Source organism: Garra rufa, chromosome 3 (assembly GCF_049309525.1).
Source record: "Garra rufa chromosome 3, GarRuf1.0, whole genome shotgun sequence".
In the NCBI taxonomy this organism is placed as follows: domain Eukaryota; kingdom Metazoa; phylum Chordata; class Actinopteri; order Cypriniformes; family Cyprinidae; genus Garra; species Garra rufa.
The window spans coordinates 57,603,637-57,628,954 of record NC_133363.1 but is presented as its reverse complement, the minus strand read 5'-3'; the positions used below and the strand labels follow the sequence as shown (position 1 = coordinate 57,628,954).

Below are 25,318 nucleotides of genomic sequence, written 5' to 3'. Positions count from 1 at the left end.
CTATCCATCTGTCATTCTGTCTATCCATCATCCATCTGTTGTTCTATCCATCTGTCTATCCATTGTCTGTTACTCTGTCTATCCATCTGTCTATCCATTATCTGTTACTCTGTCTATCCATCTATCCATCTGTCATTCTGTCTATCCATCATCTGTTGTTCTACCTATCCATCTATCCATCTGTCTATCCATTATCTGTTACTCTGTCTATCCATCTATCCATCTGTCTATCCATTATCTGTTACTCTGTCTGCCTATCCATCTATCCATCTGTCTATCCATCATCTGTTGTTCTGCCTCTCCATCTATCCATCTGTCATTCTGTCTATCCATCATCTGTTGTTCTGCCTCTCCATCTATGCATCTGTCATTCTGTCTATCCATCATCTGTTGTTCTGCCTCTCCATCTATGCATCTGTCATTCTGTCTATCCATCATCCATCTGTTGTTCTATCCATCTGTCTATCCATTGTCTGTTACTCTGTCTATCCATCTGTCTATCCATTGTCTGTTACTCTGTCTATCCATCTGTCTATCCATTATCTGTTACTCTGTCTATCCATCTATCCATCTGTCATTCTGTCTATCCATCATCTGTTGTTCTGCCTCTCCATCTATGCATCTGTCATTCTGTCTATCCATCATCCATCTGTTGTTCTATCCATCTGTCTATCCATTGTCTGTTACTCTGTCTATCCATCTGTCTATCCATTATCTGTTACTCTGTCTATCCATCTATCCATCTATCCATCTGTCTATCCATTATCTGTTGTTCTACCTATCCATCTATCCATCTGTCTATCCATTATCTGTTACTCTGTCTATCCATCTATCCATCTGTCTATCCATTATCTGTTACTCTGTCTGCCTATCCATCTATCCATCTGTCTATCCATCATCTGTTGTTCTGCCTCTCCATCTATGCATCTGTCATTCTGTCTATCCATCATCCATCTGTTGTTCTATCCATCTGTCTATCCATTGTCTGTTACTCTGTCTATCCATCTGTCTATCCATTATCTGTTACTCTGTCTGTCTATCCATCTATCCATCTGTCATTGTCTATCCATCATCTGTTGTTCTGCCTCTCCATCTATGCATCTGTCATTCTGTCTATCCATCATCTGTTGTTCTGCCTCTCCATCTATGCATCTGTCATTCTGTCTATCCATCATCCATCTGTTGTTCTATCCATCTGTCTATCCATTGTCTGTTACTCTGTCTATCCATCTGTCTATCCATTATCTGTTACTCTGTCTATCCATCTATCCATCTGTCATTCTGTCTATCCATCATCTGTTGTTCTACCTATCCATCTATCCATCTGTCTATCCATTATCTGTTACTCTGTCTATCCATCTATCCATCTGTCTATCCATTATCTGTTACTCTGTCTGCCTATCCATCTATCCATCTGTCTATCCATCATCTGTTGTTCTGCCTATCCATCTATCCATCTGTCATTCTGTCTATCCATCATCTGTTGTTCTGCCTATCCATCTATCCATCTGTCTATCCATTATCTGTTACTCTGTCTGCCTATCCATCTATCCATCTGTCTATCCATCATCTGTTGTTCTGCTTATCCATCTATCCATCTGTCATTCTGTCTATCCATCATCTGTTGTTCTGCCTATCCATCTATCCATCTGTCTATCCATCATCTGTTGTTCTGCCTATCCATTTATCCATCTGTAATTCTGTCTTATCTGTCTGTCTATCCATCATCTGTCGTTCTGCCGATCTATCCATCATTGGTGGTTCTGCCTAACGATCTGTCATTCTGTCTATCTATCTGTCTAGCCATCATCTGTCATTCAGTCTATCCATCATCTGTTGTTCTGCCTATCCATCTGTCATTCTGTCTATCCATCATCCATCTGTTGTTCTATCTATCTGTCTATCCATCATGTTACTCTGTCTATCCATCTATCCATCTGTCATTCTGTCTATCCATCATCTGTTGTTCTACCTATCCATCTATCCATCTGTCTATCCATTATCTGTTACTCTGTCTATCCATCTATCCATCTGTCTATCCATTATCTGTTACTCTGTCTGCCTATCCATCTATCCATCTGTCTATCCATCATCTGTTGTTCTGCCTATCCATCTATCCATCTGTCATTCTGTCTATCCATCATCTGTTGTTCTGCCTATCCATCTATCCATCTGTCTATCCATTATCTGTTACTCTGTCTGCCTATCCATCTATCCATCTGTCTATCGATCATCTGTTGTTCTGCCTATCCATCTATCCATCTGTCATTCTGTCTATCCATCATCTGTTGTTCTGCCTATCCATCTATCCATCTGTCTATCCATCATCTGTTGTTCTGCCTATCCATTTATCCATCTGTCATTATGTCTTATCTGTCTGTCTATCCATCATCTGTCGTTCTGCCGATCTATCCATCATTGGTGGTTCTGCCTAACGATCTGTCATTCTGTCTATCTATCTGTCTAGCCATCATCTGTCATTCAGTCTATCCATCATCTGTTGTTCTGCCTATCCATCTGTCATTCTGTCTATCCATCATCCATCTGTTGTTCTATCTATCTGTCTATCCATCATGTTACTCTGTCTATCCATCTGTCTATCCATTATCTGTTACTCTGTCTATCCATCTATCCATCTGTCTATCCATTATCTGTTACTCTGTCTATCCATCTGTCTATCCATCATCTGTTGTTCTGCCTATCCATCTATTAATCTGTCATTCTGTCTTATCTGTCTGTCTATCCATCATCTGTCATTCTGCCTATCTATCCATCATCGGTGGTTCTGCCTATCGATCTGTCATTCTGTCTGTCTGTCTATCTGTCTAGCCATCATCTGTCATTCAGTCTATCCATTATCTGTTGTTCTGCCTATCCATCTGTCATTCTGTCTATCCATTTATCTACCTGTCATTCTGTCTATCCATCATCCATCTGTTGTTCTGTCTATCTATCTGTCTGTCCATCATCTGTTACTCTGTCTATCCATCTATCCATCATCTGTTGTTCTGCCTATCCATCTATGCATCTGTCATTCTGTCTATCCATTTATCTGTCATTCTGTCTATCCATCATCCATCTGTTGTTGTTCTATCTATCTGTCTATCCATCATCTGTTGTTCCCCCTATCCATCTATCCATCTGCCATTCTGTCTATCCATTTATCTACCTGTCATTCTGTCTATCCATCATCCATCTGTTGTTCTATCTATCTGTCTATCCATCATGTTACTCTGTCTATCCATCTATCCATCTGTCTATCCATTATCTGTTACTCTGTCTATCCATCTATCCATCTGTCTATCCATTATCTGTTACTCTGTCTAACTATCTATCCATCTGTCTATCTATTATCTGTTACTCTGTCTGTCTATCCATCTATCCATCTGTCTATCCATCATCTGTTGTTCTGCCTATCCATCTATCCATCTGTCATTCTGTCTATCCATCATCTGTTGTTCTGCCTATCCATCTATGCATCTGTCATTCTGTCTATCCATTTATCTGTCATTCTGTCTATCCATCATCCATCTGTTGTTGTTCTATCTATCTGTCTATCCATCATCTGTTGTTCCCCCTATCCATCTATCCATCTGCCATTCTGTCTATCCATTTATCTACCTGTCATTCTGTCTATCCATCATCCATCTGTTGTTCTATCTATCTGTCTATCCATCATGTTACTCTGTCTATCCATCTATCCATCTGTCTATCCATTATCTGTTACTCTGTCTATCCATCTATCCATCTGTCTATCCATTATCTGTTACTCTGTCTAACTATCTATCCATCTGTCTATCTATTATCTGTTACTCTGTCTGTCTATCCATCTATCCATCTGTCTATCCATCATCTGTTGTTCTGCCTATCCATCTATCCATCTGTCATTCTGTCTATCCATCATCTGTTGTTCTGCCTATCCATCTATCCATCTGTCTATCCATCATCTGTTGTTCTGCCTATCCATCTATTCATCTGTCATTCTGTCTTATCTGTCTGTCTATCCATCATCTGTCATTCTGCCGATCTATCCATCATCGGTGGTTCTGCCTATCGATCTGTCATTCTGTCTATCTATCTGTCTAGCCATCATCTGTCATTCAGTCTATCCATCATCTGTTGTTCTGCCTATCCATCTGTCATTCTGTCTATCCATTTATCTACCTGTCATTCTGTCTATCCATCATCCATCTGTTGTTCTGTCTATCTATATGTCTGTCCATCATCTGTTACTCTGTCTATCCATCTATCCATCATCTGTTGTTCTGCCTATCCATCTATGCATCTGTCATTCTGTCTATCCATTTATCTGTCATTCTGTCTATCCATCATCCATCTGTTGTTCTATCTATCTGTCTATCCATCATCTGTTGTTCTGCCTATCCATCTATCCATCTGCCATTCTGTCTATCCATTTATCTACCTGTCATCCTGTCTATCCATCATCCATCTGTTGTTCTATCTATCGGTCTATCCATCTATCCATCTGTCTATCCATTATCTGTTACTCTGTCTGTCCATCTATCCATCGGTCTATCCATTATCTGTTACTCTGTCTGTCTATCCATCTATCCATCTGTCTATCCATCATCTGTTGTTCTGCCTATCCATCTATTAATCTGTCATTCTGTCTATCCATCATCTGTTGTTCTGCCTATCCATCTATTAATCTGTCATTCTGTCTTATCTGTCTGTCTATCCATCATCTTTCATTCTGCCTATCTATCCATCATCGGTGGTTCTGCCTATCTATCTGTCTTTCTGTCTATCTATCTGTCTAGCCATCATCTGTCATTCTGTCTATCCATCATCTGTTGTTCTGCCTATCCATCTGTCATTCTGTCTATCCATCATCCATCTGTTGTTCTATCTATCTGTCTTTCTGTCTATCTATCTGTCTAGCCATCATCTGTCATTCTGTCTATCCATCATCTGTTGTTCTGCCTATCCATCTATTAATCTGTCATTCTGTCTGATCTGTCTGTCTATCCATCATCTGTCATTCTGCCTATCTATCCATCATCGGTGGTTCTGCCTATCGATCTGTCATTCTGTCTATCTATCTGTCTAGCCATCATCTGTTATTCAGTCTATCCATCTATCCATCTGTCATTCTGTCTATCCATTTATCTACCTGTCATTCTGTCTATCCATCATCCATCTGTTGTTCTATCTATCTGTCTATCCATCATCTGTCATTCTGTCTATCCATCTATCCATCTGTCTATCCATTATCTGTTACTCTGTCTATCCATCTGTCTATCCATTATCTGTTACTCTGTCTGTCTATCCATCTATCCATCTGTCTATCCATCATCTGTTGTTCTGCCTATCCATCTTTCCATCTGTCATTCTGTCTATCCATCATCTGTTGTTCTGCCTATCCATCTATCCATCTGTCTATCCATCACCTGTTGTTCTGCCTATCCATCTATTCATCTGTCATTCTGTCTTATCTGTCTGTCTATCCATCATCTGTCATTCTGCCTATCTATCCATCATCGGTGGTTCTGCCTATCGATCTGTCATTCTGTCTATCTATCTGTCTAGCCATCATCTGTCATTCAGTCTATCCATCATCTGTTGTTCTGCCTATCCATCTATCCGTCTGTCATTCTGTCTATCCATTTATCTACCTGTCATTCTGTCTATCCATCATCCATCTGTTGTTCTGTCTATCTATCTGTCTATCCATCATCTGTTACTCTGTCTATCCATCTATCCAACTGTCTATCCATCATCTGTTGTTCTGCCGATCCATCTATCCATCTGTCATTCTGTCTATCCATCATCTGTTGTTCTGCCTATCCATCTATCCATCTGTCATTCTGTCTTATCTATCATCTGTTGTTCTGCCTATCCATCTATCCATCTGTCATTCTGTCTTATCTATCATCTGTCATTCTGCCTATCTATCCATCATCTGTGGTTCTGCCTATCGATCTGTCATTCTGTTTATCTATCTGTCTAGCCATCATCTGTCATTCAGTCTATCCATCATCGGTTGTTCTGCCTATCCATCATCCATCTGTTGTTCTGTCTATCTATCTGTCTATCCATCATCTGTTACTCTGTCTATCCATCTATCCATCTGTCATTCTATCTGTCCATTTATCTACATGTCATTCTGTCTATCCATCATCTGTTACTCTGTCTATCCATCTATCCAACTGTCTATCCATCATCTGTTACTCTGTCTATCCATCTGTCTATCCATCATCTGTTGTTCTGCCTATCCATCTATCTATCTGTCATTCTGTCTTATCTGTCTATCATCCGTCATTCTGCCTATCTATCCATCATCGGTGGTTCTGCCTATCCATCTGTCTTTCTGTCTATTCATCTACCTATCCATCATATGTCATTCTGTCTATCCATCTATATACCTGTTACTCTGCCTATCCATTTATCCATAATCTGTTCCATCTGTCCATCTGTCATTCTGTCTATCCATCTGTCTATCTATCATCTGTCATTTTGTCAATTCATCATCTATCTGTTGTTCTGTCCATCAACCTGTCTATCCTTCTGTATATCCATCTGTCATTCTGTCTATCCATCTATCTATCCATCATCTGTTGTTCTGTATATCCATCATCTATCTGTTGTTCTTTCTATTGACCCATCTGTCCATCTGTCTTTCTGTCTATCCATCCATCTATCCATTATTTGTTGTTCTGTCTATCCATCATCTATCTGTTGTTTTGTCTATCAACCTATCTATTCCTCTATCCGTCATTCTGTCTGTCCATCTATACACCTGTCCACCTGTTGTTTTGTTTATCTATCTATCTATATCATCTGTCATTATGTCTATCCATCTATCTACCTGTTGTTCTGTCTAGCCATCATCCATCTGTCGTTCTATCCATCTGCCTATCTAGCATCTGTCATTCTGTCTATTCATCATCAACCTGTCGTTCTGTCTATCCATCCATCATCTGTTGCATCTGTCCATCTGTCATTCTGTCTATCCATCTACCTATCTGTTGTTCTGTCTATCCATCTACCTATCTGTTGTTCTGTCTTTCCATCTATTGTTCTATGCATCTGTGTATCGTTGTCATTCTGTTGTTCTGTTTATCTTTCTGTTTGTCATTCTATCTCACCTCATCACTCATTCTATCATACGCCATTTCATATATCATATTTATGTTAATAGTTTCTTGTCCATCTTTCTTTGTCTAACACCTTTCTGATGTGACTGGTGGGAAACATTTCTCACTAGTAAATCATCTAAATAAGATGAAGGAGAGGAATGCAGAGTGTCAGTGAGGAGATCTGAGGATGCATCTCTCTCTCTGTGTGCTCTTAACATGTGAGGAAGAGCTGGATCTGTTGTGAGGCGACCACCTGTGAAAGATCTCCCTCCCTGTCTCTGGCTTTCTCTTATCAGCCGATGATGTCATATTTCCCCATGCTCATTCGCCTTTCTTTTGTGATTGTGAATTCTGTTTGAAAACCCACTCCTACTCTGCCTTTGCTGTTTTTCTCCTTGATTTTTTCCCCCACACTTGATAGCGTACTGCATGCCTGTCAGACTTCTACACTAGCATTTCTTATCTGAAACAACTGTGTCTGCGTGAGAGGAGGTGTTAATTTTAAATTCGACATGAAATAATAATTACCTCCATTTAATTTTAATAAACCACATTCTTGTGGAAAATTACTGTAAGTGATGTTTAAAAAGATGTTTAAAAAAATGAAAAAAAGTGAGTCAACTGTATAGCCTTTGATTTATTTTTACAGTCCTTCTCAGCACATACTAAAATAGTATAGCTGGATGTGAAGTTGACCTGGTGTTAATGACCAGGATAATATGCATGAGACCAGCTATTCTTGATTAATTTTAAGTGTATGCTCTCAATGTAAATTCACCTTACATTAGCAGAACTACACACCAAGCAATTTCCAGTACTGCATGAACTTTTGCCATTTCAAAAGCCAAAGGTTTTTTAAAGTCAAAAGCAGTGCGTTCAGTCCATCTTTCATTGATGTATAACCATAGTTTTGCATAATTCTAATTTAAAGATTTAGAATGAGAAAAGGATAAGGTCAGAAAGGTCAGAGGACTTTTGTAAGTGTAATTCTTAGTAACACGTTTCATGTTTTTGTCATTAATATACACGTAAAATTGGGTATTCCCAGTGTTTGAGATTGTATTTAATTTATATACTGTATTGTAAATTTGTATTTTATAGGACATGGTGGAAAAGCACTTTATTGCACTAATTTATTCAATATATGATATAGTCAGTACATTCAAATTTGCTTTATATTCATATTTGTTTGTTTTTCTATATTTTATAATTAGTCAAAATGGGTGGTGAAATTGTATGTAAACCAGGGTTAGTTAACTTTTTTTTAGAATATTTAACTTTTAAAATTGTATTTAATTACTTGAAATGAAATAAATAAATTTTAACAATGTTTGACCATATTACCACTGTCAATTTTTAATGTTATTTTTTTTATAAATATTTTTTTAAATGCTAGTATCTTTTTGTAAATCTTTTTGGTTGTTTGACCACTTTAGCTTGACTATTCATTATTTATTTTAACTTAAATTAAAATGAACAGAGGATATAAAAATTAAAATCTAAAAAATTATATGAAAAAAATAATAGTATAACAAATAGTCAGAATTAGTCAAAATAAATGGTGCATTTATATATACAGTTGATGTCAAAAGTTTACATACACCCTGCAGAATCTGCAAAATGTTAATTAATTTACCAAAATAAGAGGGATCATACAAAATGCATGTTATTTTTTATTTAGTACTGACCTGAATAAGATGTTTTACATAAAAGACATTTACACCTATTTCCGTTCAAAAGTTTTCACCCCCGGCTCTTAATGCATTGTGTTTCCTTCTGAAGCATCAGTGAGCTTTTGAACCTTCTGTAATAGTTGCGTATGAGTCCCTCAGTGTGGAAAGATGGATCTCAAAATCATACAGTCATCGTTGGAAAGGGTTCAAATACACAAAAATGCTGGAAAACCACAGAATTTGTGGGACCTGAAGGTTTTTTCTGAAGAACAGCAGGCAGTTAAACTGTTCAGGACTAACAAGGAACCTATGAACAACTATCACTAAACAAAAAAACACAGCTGTGGATAATTCAGGTAACAACACAGTATTAAGAATCAAATGTATGTAAACTTTTGAACGGGGTCGTTTTTATAAATTCTAAAACTTGTTGAATTTCTCTTACTAAATTCCCATTCAAATTCTAATTCACTTCTTGTGGGACGTGGTACAAATTCCAGTTCCTGCTCATGTCTGCTAATGTAAATGAGTGGGCTTGTGTCGCAAATCACAAGATGTTTCTACCTGTGTATGAACACGCTTGTTTCACTTCCTCTTTTGTTACCATTCATTATGTCGGTAGACAGATCACGGCAGAGGAGCGACTGCACGTTGGCAGGCGGCGTAATTTAAATGCTCGAAACTGGCAGGCTATTGCTGCGCCCAGGCCAAGACGCTGCTCTTTCTTCCTCCCGTTCGGATCATTTATCATCTCTTACACAACTGCTGGCGGCTGATGGCTTTCAGAGGACTTTGTAATGAATACTCCACCTGCAGAATCGCTTTGAGATGGATTGGCCAATCAAGAGATGGTGGGGAGGAGTGCATCTTTGACAGACAGGAAATGATGTAATTAGCCTTTATGTAATTGGTTGCATCGATCAGTAGAGTTGTCTCGGTTGTCTGCCAATAGCACAACTGTTTGCATATGGTGCATTATGGAAGCATACGAGTGTTTTCTCAAGCTGAACTGTAGTCCTTTGGCTCGAAAGTTAATTGAAACTAAGCTTTTGAGTTTTAGGGCTAATTATGCATGTGTGACTTTGTCTGAATGTGGGTTTACACAGTATTTGGCCACATTTGAGTCTCTATATAATGTTTTTCATACAATTTTCTTCCTATACAGTGTTCCTAGGCATCACAGGCACATTAAAAAGGTCAAAAGTGCTCTATTTAATTATTAAATTATCTCAAATATTAATTTTTATACTGTGCATTTAATTTTTGATAGAATTTTATGCCATTTAAAAATGAGATTTTATGGGTCATGGTAAAAGAGCACTTTTTATTTCTAATTTATTCAATATGTGATAGTCAGTACATTCAGATTTTGTTAATATTTATTTTTGTTTGTTATTCTATATTTTAATATTAATAATTTCTCATTTTAAATTTCATTTCAAATGTATTGTTCATTATATTAATTATTTACATTTAATAATAAATGTATTTATTTAATAATAAATATTTAATAATAAATTAATACTTAAATTAAAAAATATTTTTAAATACATTTTAAAACATAAATACAAAATAAAAAAAATGTATTTTACTGTTAATATTTATTTGTAAACCAGGGTTACTTAAGTTAACTAAATATATAATAAATATAATAAATATAAATTTAAAGGTATAATTAATAAATGATCTAAAACATTTTTATTTAATTTATACAATGCATATTCAATGTTTGATGGGATTTTATGGCATTCTCTAATTTATTTAATATATGAGATCAGTTTAGAAGTCAGTTTATTCAAATTTGCTTAATATTTAATTCTGTTTTTTTTCTGTATTTTAATATTAGTAATTTAGCATTATAAATTTCATTTTAAATGTATCATTCATTTTAGTAATTCATTTTAATATAAATATTAAATATTATAACAGCACTTTGGTGCTTTTAAATGTGCTATAGAAATAAATTTTGACTTGACTTGACTTGACTAAATATTATAAATATTTTTTAATATTTGATTTGTTTAATATAAATATAAATGATAATTATATTATAATTATTATATAATTTAAATAAAATATATATTATATTTAACTAGTATTTTTTTGGTTATTTATAATTTTTATTTTTTTCAAGAAATATTATTTGAAATACTAATATTTACCTGTAAATCAGGGTTATTATAGTTAAATAAAACTGTTAATAATATTTTTATTACTTAAAATAAATAAATATTAACAGTGTTTGATCATATTAGCATGACTCTCTATTTTATCTGTTTTTTTGTAAATATTATATTAAATAAACATTAACTCTTTATTTTAAATGATTATATTTATTATATATGTATATATGTAACATTGACTCTTTATTTTATATTTATATATAAAGTAAAGAGTCAATATAAGATATGCATTAAAATCAAATGTGGTTTATATTTTTTTAAATATAGATTATTATATAGTTTTTTTCTCAACCTGAAATAAAATATAAAGTTTTTGCATTTTTTCCACTCCTACTTCGAAAGAGCGTCTACTCCAGTTTCTCAAGGATGACGAAAATGTAAACTTCTGCAACACATTCTGATTTAGGCATCTGCTTGTGCTTTTGCAGATCCAATTCCCTGTATTCCCGCTTGATTGCAGATTGACCTGCTCTTTCCACATCTTCAAAGCACATCTCATGCCTTCCAATCCATCAAACACTCCATTAGAGCTTCTCTAGTGTGTAAACACCCCGAGGGTCTCAGATTTGTCATTAATATCTGCAAAAAGCCCCTCTTTGGCTGTTGATGGCATGTATTAGCTCTATCACTACATCTGTCTGCCTTTACTGATTAATTAAACTGTGTGACTTGCAGCAGTTGCACAGAATTTGCTGAAATATGGCACCTGATGAAACTATTTTAGGAAATCTTCAATTTCTCATTCATTCAGTCTTGTTCTCTTTCTTTCTCTCTGAAGGGGATGAGGAATAAGCCGGGGGTGGAGACAGCAGGGACCCCAGACTCGGTGTCTGTGTCTGGGAGAGGACGAGGAGAAAATAAAGCCATCAAGTAGGTGCCTCCTGCAGGGCTTAACTATTGCAGTTAATGTCTTCGTAATGAGAGGAAAACGGTGATTCTTGTGCTCCTCAGTGGTAGAACTGAAAATCCAAGTGTCTGTGTTCAGAAAGGAATACTGCACAGGATATGATCCATTCTACAGAATTGGTGCAAACTGCTGTTGCACAACCAAAAAACACATTAAAAAAGAATTTAAGTATTCAGCTCTTAGATGTTTATTAAGATCCTTTTATTACCTATTGAAACCCTCAATAATATTTAAAATATCAGTGTGTATATATATATATTTAGCTCAAAGGGAATTAAATATGATTCAATAGGGAATTTGAACAGAGTCGCTGTTTTACGGCTGTTCAGAGTCGACTCGCGATTCATGGAAATAGCCATACAACATAACTCTGCAATGGATATTATTATCCAGAATATAGTGAAAACACTATATATTAGATCGACAGTTTAAGACAATAACTTGTAAGCACGAAACACAAGATACTTATCTTTTCTAATAAAAATACGATTTTATTGGATAAACCTAAAACATTCAAACTAATCTAACATGTAAACACACACGCATTCACACAGGTTGCAGAAGAGAGAAAGTGAGGAAAGAATGTTTAGAAGATGAAAATATGAAATCCCAAGTTTATAGCAATATGTGCAATTGCTTAGACCTGAACAACCATCAATCACTTAATTAACCCTCGTATTGAGTCTCTCAAAGAGGTTATTAAACTTTACATCAAATGCACCAGTTCAGCTAGAATCTGGAGGTTGTAATTGCGTTGCCTTTGTGTTGAGGGAATTCCTTTCATCGCGTCGTTCCAGAAAGGGGTTTGCCGAGGTTGCAGATTGGTTGGGAGTTCGGTGGTCGTTCGATGTGAAGTCTTGGGCATTGGCTGAGGATGCGGCGTTGTGCGCTGGTTAAAGTTCAGGTCAGCACAGACGTTTGGGTCACGGCTTGCTTCAAAACTTAACTAGAACACGAAACTCTCAACGGAAAGAAATAAAAGAATTAAAGTAAAAGACAGAAGTGTAACAATCTCCTCCTGTTTCCTTTAGAGGAGCAGCTGGCATGCAGGCCAGGGAGCGTTCGAAAAGAACGCTAACACCAGTGTCGAAACGCGGCGGCACGAAGCACGCGAAGAGTAAGAGAGTGTAAGAGAGAGATTTGATGGTGTCCTGAGTATTTAAACTCAGCTTTTGGACACATCCCAAATGGTGTCTTGACCAATTAAAACATTGTCCTTAGTTGGGGTACTGCTGGTTTCTCCTCCCAAACCATAAATCCCAATTTTATCTTATCAGTCACGTGGTCCCTATGGAAGTAAAATACTGACAAATGTTTTTGAAGCAAAACAGGGTGCTGTATAGCACTAACTGAAATAAAATGCATGGTATTAACAGTGCTTGCGTTTTAAGGTTGTGCAATTCAACATGGGTGGATATTTAGGCTGTGAATTTTTCAAGTGGAAACTTAAAATTTAATTTGTAAAATTTTCAATGTTAATAATACAGATTATTTTAAAATACGACTTTCACAATTGCATTGTTTACAATTTCAATATTAAATATTCATATTATTTTAAAATACAAATTTAACAATTGCAGTGTTCAAAATTCCAATACTAAATAATTTCAATACAACCTTTGATACTTGACAGGACATTTCGGTGCGTATTATTTTGCTTCCAAAAATTCAGCGATTCAAATTCGCCAAGCAATTCGATGCTACACATCCGGGTATGGCAGGAAGAGCAATTGAGCATCGAGACAAAATCGACGCCTGTTGCTTTCCGCTTCACCAGCAGGTGGTGAAAGCGAGTCTTGCTGAGACCATTTCACGGTGTTACATACAGCACGAGCAACAGCTCGCCAGACGAGCGATCCAGCGATATGATTGACAGGACCATAGAGGAGGCAGAAGCCAAGAGCGCAAAGTGAACTTTTGTTAATTAAGAGGTGCCTGCAGGTAATATACATATACCAATATAGCCACAGAAACGTTTTATTTTGCTGAAATTTAGGTTAAATCTGCTCAGCCTAGATGCTTAGGTAAAATGTTGATCAATAGCTAGATAGGCTTGTGCAGAGTCGGTGTTTCACGGACTTTCGGCCATCCACCGATTGCTCACCAACTGGGTGGGCCCAGGGAAATAAAATATTAGGCTAGAGTTAAAAAAGACAGTTTAAACGAAAAAAAACCCTGCTATTTTATACTTTATCTATCTATCTATCTATCTATCTATCTATCTATCTATCTATCTATCTATCTATCTATCTATCTATATTAAAATTGTATAATAAAATAATTTTTATAGAAATAATATCAATGTAGTTAAGCGGAACAACAGACAATCATCCGCTTCAGGACGATACAGCAGGTGCAACAGCGCACGAGACGAGTGATCCTGCGAGATGATTGACACGACAATATATATATATATAATTTCTGCTTATTTCATAAATGAATAAAAGGTACACGGACCGCAATGGTCTCAGCAAGACTCGCTTTCACCACCTGCTGGTGAAGCGGAAAGCAACAGGCGTCGATTTTGTATCGATGCTCAATTGCTCTTCCTGCCATACCCGGATGTATAGCATCGAATTGCTTGGCGAATTTGAATCGCTGAATTTTTGGAAGCGAAATAATACGCACCGAAATGTCCTGTCAAATATCAAAGGTTGTATTGAAATTATTTAGTATTGAAATTTTGAACACTGCAATTGTTAAATTTGTATTTTAAAATAATATGAATATTTAATATTGAAATTGTAAACAATGCAATTGTGAAAGTCGTATTTTAAAATAATCTGTATTATTAACATTGAAAATTTTACAAATGAAATTTTATGTTTCCACTTGAAAAATTCACAGCCTAAATATCCACCCATGTTGAATTGCACAACCTTAAAACGCAAGCACTGTTAATACCATGCATTTTATTTCAGTTAGTGCTATACAGCACCCTGTTTTGCTTCAAAAACATTTGTCAGTATTTTACTTCCATAGGTCCCAATTTTCCCGCTCTTTGCAGAGTCAAATTTGGACATGATTTTGATAACAAGACTAAAATACATTTTACAAAGAATTGAATTATAGAAACATTACAAGAATGCAATTTCAAGCTCAGGCATACCAAACACCAATATAAATCATTAAGCTATTCAATAGTTATTAAAAGGACATACACAATAAGTGATTAAAACATAATAGGCAAATGTGTGGGTTACAAATGATAGAAAGTTATGCATAGAAATGATGAGTTGCTCATAAGTCATTTTAGCACAATTTAGGTGTATATGTGAAAGGGCAGTTTCCTGTGCCATACTGTGAACGTAAGGATGTGTTCTGTGAGGAACAAAAGGTCAAAAGGGTGTAGAAGGAATTTCAGTCTGTGTCCCCTGGGTCGGGGAGCCCACCAACCGAAATCTCTAATGATTCTCATGTGATGTGCAAGATCTCTTTGACTATTAATCTTGGTTAGTTGCCCCATATTTGACAATCTCCTTCCTTGGATGATCAACAAGTGTCCTTTTGTGTTAATGTTGCAAGTTCCTAGTTGGTTGGTTGATTCGCGCTGAGATCCTACTTGTGTGTGTGTGTATATATATATATATATATATATACATACAGTATAATATATATGAAGTCATCATTTAGTTAGGTACTCTAAGTATTTTTTACACATTTTTAAATGAAGTTAAAAAAATTTTATTTTACATTTTCTATGTAAATTATTACATTTAATGTAAAAAAAAAAAAGTCCTGCATTTTCATGTCACTACCGGAACAGTATATATTTTAATCCATTGGCTGAGACTACATTTATGATAACAAAATATTTATGTCTCTCTCTCTCTCTCATAGCTACAAGGGGTGAGTAGATAGGCCCTATCATTTTGAGGTAAATGTGTTCAAAAATCTGTGTAACTTTAAGGAACATCACTACCAAACACTATTTTTCTATAGTTAACCATGTGCTAATTAGCATCTTTGAGCTAGGTTCGAAAGTATCTAAAATTGTCAATACCGAAGCAGTTTTGATCGAAACAAACAAGTTTCAGTAGTGACATCTTTGTTTTTTAGGATGTTATCTCATAAAATTGTCACTACCTTACACTGTAAAACATTTTTTTTGTTGTTTCAACTTTAAAAAAAGTAAGTGTTCGTGTTGCCTTAAAATGTTAAAATGTACGTTTTATGAACTTAAATTGTGAAGTTGTCTTAACTAAGAATAAAGTTGACTAGACTTTCTTAAAAAAGTGCAATAAACATAATTTAAGTTTAGTGAACTTAAATTGTGAAGTTGTCTTAACTAAGAATGAAGTTGACGGGACTTTATAAAACAAGTGCAATAAACATAATTTAAATTTAATGAACTTAAATTGTGAAGTTGTCTTAACTAAGAATAAAGTTGACTGGACTTTATAAAAAAGTGCAATAAACATAATTTAAGTTTAGTGAACTTAAATTGTGAAGTTGTCCTCCTAAATAAGAATGAAGTTGACAGGACTCAAATGCAATGAACAATATCAGTTTAACAAATTTAAAATGAAATTTTGTCTTAACTGAGGATAGTCCTGACAAAAACATTTGAAATGTATTTTTCCACTACAAGATCAATTCAATAACAACAATACTGTATGAAGCATAGTGGTGTATTTGCAGTACATTATTGTATATTTTATACACCATTGTTTATCCAGTACTGCATAAACAAAAATTCAGCATGAGAGTAATGTACTATATGCACAATTAGTAGAAATGTGTACCTTGGATGTTATACAATTTGAATACATAACGAATTTGTGGAAAAAAAATACACTTTTTTTTCCCAAGACGTTTCCAACCCTGACTTTGAACCAGTTCTCTAGAATGGCCCATATACTGCAAAATACACATACATACCATAAATCTTCAATAGGGGTGTTTTGTTTCAGTATGCATGTATACCAAACAAATACAGTGTTGTTTTGCATTTTTCATTGTTATTTTACATATTACATAATAACACAAATTCACATACTGTGCACAGAAATATTGGAAGTAGCAAGCTATTCCAAGCATTGATCGTGTTGGAATATAACAAACAGCAAATGTGTCATTACTTAATGTGTTATTGATACACATATGTTTCATATTCCCTCCTCCTAATTTATTCAGGAGTGTTCAATTGAATTTATAGTGTCAGAAGTGTTATATTTGATTCTCACAACAGCTGTGGCTCTTGTCATGGTCAGTACTATGGACAACACTGGCTTGTTGTTTGCAAATATCAAAATGCAGCTATGTTCTTATGTTCTGGTTAATGCCATACTGCCATCATAATTTCATATTTGCAGTATGCCTTTTCTATGCTGTGCACAGTATGCAAATTTTCTGTATACACAGAGTCATGATATGGCAATGCATCTGACTTAACCTTGAATTGTAATTTTTTTTTTGGCAAAAAGAATTGGATTAAAAATGCAAAATAGCAGTTTTTTATTTCTGTCAATTTTGAAAAAGCAACGCATTATCAAGATCTATAATTAATCTATAACTTATGTAGGGTTGTGCTGTAAATTAGTACAAAACAAGTATAGTTGACATGAAGTGGTTTTTGGGATCAGTAAGATTTTTAATACTTTTTAAAGTTCAACTTTTTAAAGGAGAGTTTTCTGCTCATCAAGACTGTGTTTATTTAAATAAAATACAGAAAAAAACTGTAATATTGTGAAATGTTAATGCAATTTAAAATAGTGTTGATCACTATTAAAATAAAATATTTTTGATGAAATAAAATGGAGCTTTGATGAGCATAAGAGACTCTTTTAAAAAGAAAATCTTACTAAAAGTCTTACTTAACCCCAAACTCTCTCTCTCTCTCTCTCTCTCTCTCTCTCTCTCTCTCTCTCTCTCTCTCTCTCTCTATATATATATATATATATATATATATATATATGTATATGTATATATATAGTTATATGTATGTATATGTGTTGCATGAAATAAATTCAATTATTTTAATCTATTTCAGATAACTTTTAATTTAACTTCAGCTAGATGCCAAGGCATAATTTCTCTTTTTCTTTTAGTATAACTTGCATTAATAAATAACAAAAAAATAAAACCGAAACAAAATGATAAAAACAATATAAACATATTTTAAAAAGCAAGAACTAATAAAAATGACAAAAACATGCATTTTTGCATAATAGATCCCCTTTAACTAAAATTTTAACTGAATTTATGTACATTGTATGTTCCCATTACATTTTATGCAAATCTGTCATGCATATTCAGTGGTCTACCTTCCATCTGTTCATACTGAGGTACAGTATCAATTTACTATCCATACTGAGGAACCAGAACTGCTACTAAACCCAAAATCTTGGTATCAGGCAAACTCTAAAGGATATTTCATTCTGAACCCAGCCAGTATTTCTAAGCAAACCACAGGAATAACCTCGAGGTACTTTAAAAATAGCAAGTGTGTGTGAAATGATGGCTTTCACACACTTGATGATGTTTATCAGGTCAGCAGTGTGAAGCAGCACACTTCCAGCACTGGTCCACTTGGAGCACTTGCTCTGGTAACCACTGCAGCCTGAATATTAATCAGGCAATGCTCTAATTAGACACCAATGCAGCTCACAGCAGATGGATACTGTTTTTATATCAGTGCAAGAGGCCAGACAGCTAATCACCTGTGACCGCACAAGGGCAGGGAGAGCTGTTCCGCCACACATTTCATTGTGTTCCTCAGACTGTGAATTAAACATTCAGATTTCTTTTACTGGAGGAGGAATGGAGCCCACGACAGCAGTGTGGAACTTTTCATACATTATAATATTGTAAAAGAAAAATATGTATGATTTTAAGATAAAATCAAAACATTGATTGTTTTAAAGTTTTAAGAATAAAGCTATAACACAATGAAAGAAAAGTAGAAGTATTAACAGTACAAGCCAATACAGTTGAAGTCAAAAGTTTACATACACCTTGCAGAATCTGCACACTGTTAAATTTTACCAGAAAGAGTAAGATCATACAAAATGCATGTTATTTTTTTATTTAGTACTGACCTGAATAAGATATTTCACATAAAATAAGTTTACATATAGAACACAAGAGAAACTAATTGTTGAATTTATTAAAATGACCCCGTTCAAAAGTTTACATACACTTGATTCTTAATACTGTGTTGTTACCGGAATGATTCACAGCTGTGTTTTTTGATGTTGAGTGATAGTTGTTCATGAGTTCCTTGTTTGTCCTGAACAGTTAAACTGACCACTGTTCTACAGAAAAATCCTTCAGGTCCCACAGATTCTTTGGTTTGTCAGCATTTTTGTGTATCTGAACCCTTTCCAACAATGACTGTATGATTTTGAGATCCATCTTTTCACACTGAGGACAACTGAGGGACTCATATGCAACTATTACAGAAGGTTCAGACGCTCGCTGATGCTCCAGAAGAAAAAATGATGCATTAATAGCCAGGGGTGTAAACTTTTGAACGGAATTGTACAAGTGTACATTTAAATTGTCTAATTTTTTTTTTTTTCATTTAGTACTGCCATTCAGAAGCTACAAAAGATACTTACATGTTCCACAGAAGACCAAATAAGTTAAAATTACCCTGATCTCCAAAACAAAAAAGTTTTCACCCCCAGCTTTTAAAGCATTGTTTTTACTTCTGGAGCATCAGTGAGCGTTTGAACCTTCTGTAATAGTTGCATATGAGTCCCTCAGTTGTCCTCAGTGTGAAAAGATGGATCCTCACAATCATACAGTCATTGTTGGAAAGCATTCAAATACACAAAAATGCTGAAAAACCACAGAATCTGTGGGATTTGAAGGAATTTTCTGAAGAACAGCGGGCAGTTGAACTGTTCAGGACAAACAAGAGACTCATGAACAACTATCACTAAACAACAAAAAAACATAGCTGTGGATCATTCAGGTAATAACACAGTGTTAAACTTTTGACTTCAACTGTATATTTATAACCACTAGATAATATATAATAAAAATAATTTACTGTAAAACAAAAAACAGTTTAGAGATTAAAGTAGTAATATTTTGAGAATATCTTGAAATTGAAAGACCTTTTGAGATTATTCTATATTTTATTTAACTTTGTTGTAATATTTTTTAAGTGCCACTTAAACACCAATATATTTAATTTACTTTAAAAAATATGTAATTATTATTTTGTAACATTTGAGCCAGTCAAAAGAATTAGCTGCAAGAAATATGATGCCATATAAATTTGCTACTTTGTAGCATTAGATCATTTGAAAAAAAAAAAAAAGATTTAAATCATGTGTATTTACCAGATACTAAACGTTTTACCAGCCAGATGGCGTCTTAATAAATAAACAAGTTACTAGCCAGCTGGTGTGTAAAACTTTCAAACACTACCCAGGTTTACTTCTGTTTGATGAGTGCTTATGAGCAGATTTTTTAAATGTGGATATATACTTATATGTATATATATTTGCATGTGTCTTAATGTACACCTTTCTGTGTGTGTGTGTGTGTGTGTGTGTGTGTGTGTGTGTGTGTGTGTGTGTGTGTGTGTGTGTTAAATGAATTAGTACCTGGAACACCTCCAATACGTTCAGAGTTTTATTATCATATTAAATGCCTCCATCGACCCAAATTAAATATTAAATGGGAGATCCATTTATATGGCTTAAAGTTTTAATAGAGACCAATCAGACATTGTCAGAACAAATGAAATCACTAAACATCACAGCTGGCAGTTTTTAAGTCACAGGATGGTCCATTTGAAACGATACCTCATTGCTAACTTAATTGCCTTCTAATGTGGATAATATGCTTAAGTTTGGAAACGTGTTTTTTATGTACAGTATGTTATGTAACATTAGACTTCATTCAATTTTTCATAGTTATTAATCATCTCATCTGGTGGTGTGTGGCCACCCATTATGTTTCAGATTAAAAAATGATGAAATAAGATGAAACACCTGAAGTATTTACTGGATTAGGGCTGTCATGATTTCTCAATTCAGTTGAGTACTTAATTAGAAAAATCCTCGACTGTTATTTTCCTTTGTTATAATGCTTAGTGTATGTTAGCTCTATTGTTTATAATTAGGGTTTCTACAAGCTAAACCGGAAGTCGTAGAGACTTTAAATTTGGAGGGATGGTAGCACTCACACCACCAACAATGTCGCTAAGGCTCGCCCCAGTCGATCAAAAGTACGAAATCGCTCATAACTCCTAAACCCTCAGTCGCAGACTTAAGTGACTTATGTCGTTAGAATCCTTGGCTCATGCCAGACATAACGCCTTAGATTTAATCATTAGCCTGATATTTTGCAAAACCTACTTTTGCGAACTAGTCCTAGGTTTTCACCTGAACGGAACCAAACCAGTGCAGAAAGATTCTCTGGAGAGTGAATATCAATACTTTAAAAAAAAAAGTCTAACTTTTGACTCACTGTTGCAAGGGGACGCCAAAAAGTTCAGAAGGGGCAGGGCCGCTTTTAATAAAATGCCTGTAACTCCTGAATGGAATGAAATATATCCGCCAAACTCAGAAGCCTTATGTAAGAGCTCAATCTGAGATCGCAGGACAAAAATTGTGAAGCTGCTATAAGAGGGAAAAACATAAAAATGTCTATACCTACGCAACAATTTGTCCTATCAATGTCAATCACTGAGCATATTCTTGCTCCAAAGTGCCACAAGTGTCTATTAAGGATATTTGCGTATCTCAATGAAACATGGCCGTCATTGGCCAATGAAGTTTAAGCACCTATTAGACAAGGTTAACAAAGGGCAATCAGAACGAAACTGGGAGGGCCTGTTTAACTCAAGATCCCAAAAGTCAGTGAGAAATTTGAAAGAAATCAGCCACTGGGGGGCGATATTGCATTTTTTCACTTGCATTAACAATTGTGCTTTGCAAGTTTTTCGCACATACACGTGATATTTGTATCATAGAACTCCTCGTTTTGGACAACTTTGCCTTTAGAACCACTTCTGTCAATCGAATCGTTTGTTAAACTTTTGCGAACTAGTCAGGTTTTTCGCTCAATCTGGGGGGAAAAAAATGCTTTTGCAAACTAGTCCTGGGTTTTTCCCCTGAGCGTAGAATATCAATAATTAAAAAGAAAGTCTAACTTTGAACTCACGGTTGCAAAGGGACACCAAAAAGTTCAAAAGGGGCAGGGCTGCTTTTTGTAAAATGCCTGTAACTCCTGAATGGAATGAGATGTCTCAGCCAAACTCAGAACACGTATGTAAGAGCTCAATCTGAGGTCGCATGACAAAAATTGTGAAGCTTGGCCACTTGGTGGCGCTATAAGAGGGAAAAACATAAAAAAAGGGTATACCTACATAATCATTTGTCCTATCAATGTAAAAAAAATCACTGTGTATATTCTTGGTCCAAAGTGCTACAAGTGTCTATTAAAGATATTTGCGTATCTCAGTGAAATATTGCTGTCATTGGCCAAAAAAGTTTGAGCACCTATTAGACGAGGTTAACGGAGGCCGATCGGAATGAAATTTGGTGGAGCTGTTTGACTTAAGACCCCAAAAGTATGTGAGAAATTTGAAAGAAATCAGCCACTAGGGGGGCGATATTGCATTTTTTGATTATATTAACAATTGTGCATTCCACTGTACACATACACATGATATTTGTATCATACAATAGAACTCCTCATTTTGGACAACTTTGCCTCTAGAACCACTTCTGTCAATCGAATCGTTTGTTAAACTTTTGCGAACTAGTCAGGTTTTTCGCTCAATCTGTGGGGGGAAAAAAATGCTTTTGCAAACTAGTCCTAGGTTTTTCCCCTGAGCGTAGAATATCAATAATTAAAAAGAAAGTCTAACTTTCAACTCACGGTTGCAAAGGGACACCAAAAAGTTCAAAAGGGGCAGGGCTGCTTTTTGTAAAATGCCTGTAACTCCTGAATGGAATGAGATATCTCAGCCAAACTCAGAACACGTATGTAAGAGCTCAATCTGAGATCGCAGGACAAAAATTGTGAAGCTGCTATAAGAGGGAAAAACATAAAAATGTCTATACCTACGCAACAATTTGTCCTATCAATGTCAATCACTGAGCATATTCTTGCTCCAAAGTGCCACAAGTGTCTATTAAGGATATTTGCGTATCTCAATGAAACATGGCCGTCATTGGCCAATGAAGTTTAAGTACCTATTAGACGAGGTTAACAAAGGGCAATCAGAACGAAACTGGGAGGGCCTGTTTGACTCAAGATCCCAAAAGTCAGTGAGAAATTTGAAAGAAATCAGCCACTGGGGGGCGTTATTGCATTTTTTCACTTGCATTAACAATTGTGCATTGCAAGTTTTTTTTTTCGCACATACACGTGATATTTGTATCATAGAACTCCTCGTTTTGGACAACTTTGCCTCTAGAACCACTTCTGTCAATCGAATCGTTTGTTAAACTTTTGCGAACTAGTCAGGTTTTTCGCTCAATCTGGGGAAAAAAAAAATGCTTTTGCAAACTAGTCCTAGGTTTTTCCCCTGAGCGTAGAATATCAATAATTAAAAAGAAAGTCTAACTTTCAACTCACGGTTGCAAAGGGACACCAAAAAGTTCAAAAGGGGTAGGGCTTCTTTTTGTAAAATGCCTGTAACTCCTGAATGGAATGAGATGTCTCAGCCAAACTCAGAACACGTATGTAAGAGCTCAATCTGAGGTCGCATGACAAAAATTGTGAAGCTTGGCCACTTGGTGGCACTATAAGAGGGAAAAACATAAAAAGGGTATACCTACATAATCATTTGTCCTATCAATGTAAAAAAATCACTGTGTACATTCTTGGTCCAAAGTGCTACAAGTGTCTATTAAAGATATTTGCGTTTCTCAGTGAAATATGGCCGTCATTGGCCAAAAAAGTTTGAGCACCTATTAGACGAGGTTAACAGAGGCCGATTGGAACGAAATTTGGTGCAGCTGTTTGACTTAAGACCCCAAAAGTCTGTGAGAAATTTGAAAGAAATCAGCCACTAGGGGGCGATATTGCATTTTTTGATTATATTAACAATTGTGCATTCCACTGTACACATACACATGATATTTGTATCATACAATAGAACTCCTCATTTTGGACAACTTTGCCTCTAGAACCACTGCTGTCAATCGAATCATTTGTTAAACGATTGAGAATATGTTAAAAGAAAAGCTACTTTTACAAACTAGTCTTGGGTTTTTCACTCACTCTGGAAAAAAAAACTACTTTTGCAAACCAGTCCTAGGTTTTTCACCCGAGCGGAACCAAACCAGTGCAGAAAGATTCTCTGGAGAGATCAATAATTTAAAAAAAAGTCTAACTTTCAAGTCACTGTTGAAAAATGACACCAAAAAGTTCAAAATGGTCAGGGCCACTTTTAGTAAAATGCCTGTAACTCCTAAATGGAATGCAGCTGCTTAAGTCAAGTCAAGTCAAGATTATTTATACAGCGCTTTTTACAATACAAGTTGTGTCAAAGCAACCTTACAGTATTAAAATAATAAAGTAAAAAGTCAATAATAATGCAAGAGTTCCATATTGCAACAAAGTCAAATTGGGGAGGACTCATCTGGTTTATTATTACATTATGTATTTTGACAGTTTTGTTCAATAAAACCATTTGATTACTTGCTTTTGATACTTTATTTGAACAAATTATTATTCCCTCATCGCTATTATATATGTATTCCACACTTTGGCCTATATGAATATCCGGTCACTCATCTAATTGTCAGAATAATCGACCGATTAATCAATTGCTAAAGTAATAGTTAGTGACAGCCCTATACCAGATTCTTTTTGCTTAATTTACAGAAAAACAACTATAGAGTTTGATGTACTGTTATTAAATGTGATTTCTCACCCATAATTGGGTGTCTTACCTCTGATGTTTTCTCCTTTTCTGTATTCGTTGCTTCTGTTGTTTTTATAGAGATTAGAAGTTGAAATACAGTAGGTTATGAAAGGCTCGATCCTCTGTGAGTCAGATCCAGCGTTCTGACAGCACAGAATAAATATGACTTTAAGTTGTTTGTGCAAGATATCCATCTCAAACCCCCTTTAATCTCACCCTTAGAGCTATTTTTACATCAGCTCTCGTGTTCAGAAATCTTTTACTTTTTCAAGACTTTGTGCCACTTAAAAACACAGGAGCTGTGGAACACTGTTAGACAAGAGAAAGCTTTTTTTAAAAAGTCTCTCTGTGGCCGGATCGTTCCACTCAGCCAGTTACTGTAGTATTACACCAGTGTTTTCTCTCTCTCTCTCTGGACCCTCTGTCTGTCTGAACTCTGTTTCTGCAGTTTTTTTCTCAGTTTAACTCTTCCTAAAGATACACTGTGGCTATTTCAGCTGTCTTTCTGTCTGTCCGCAGTGATCTTGACAGGGACTTTTGGAATAACAATGACAGCAGCAGTGTGCAGCAGCGCTGGAGCTCCTATCCACCCAAGGAGTTCATCCTCAACATGT

At 35.4% G+C, this 25,318-nt stretch overlaps 1 protein-coding gene across 1 annotated transcript in view; it reads left to right on the top strand.

Annotated features, from left to right (window-relative positions):
- Positions 1–25,318, top strand: part of syt7b (synaptotagmin VIIb) — a 141,402-nt gene that overhangs the window by 15,637 nt on the left and 100,447 nt on the right. Inside the window, exons 3-6 of the mRNA XM_073836714.1 lie at positions 11,735–11,826; positions 12,895–12,990; positions 13,692–13,772; positions 25,224–25,316. Of these exons, the coding sequence (XP_073692815.1) occupies positions 11,735–11,826; positions 12,895–12,990; positions 13,692–13,772; positions 25,224–25,316 (362 nt within the window). The remainder of the gene's footprint in view (positions 1–11,734; positions 11,827–12,894; positions 12,991–13,691; positions 13,773–25,223; positions 25,317–25,318) is intronic.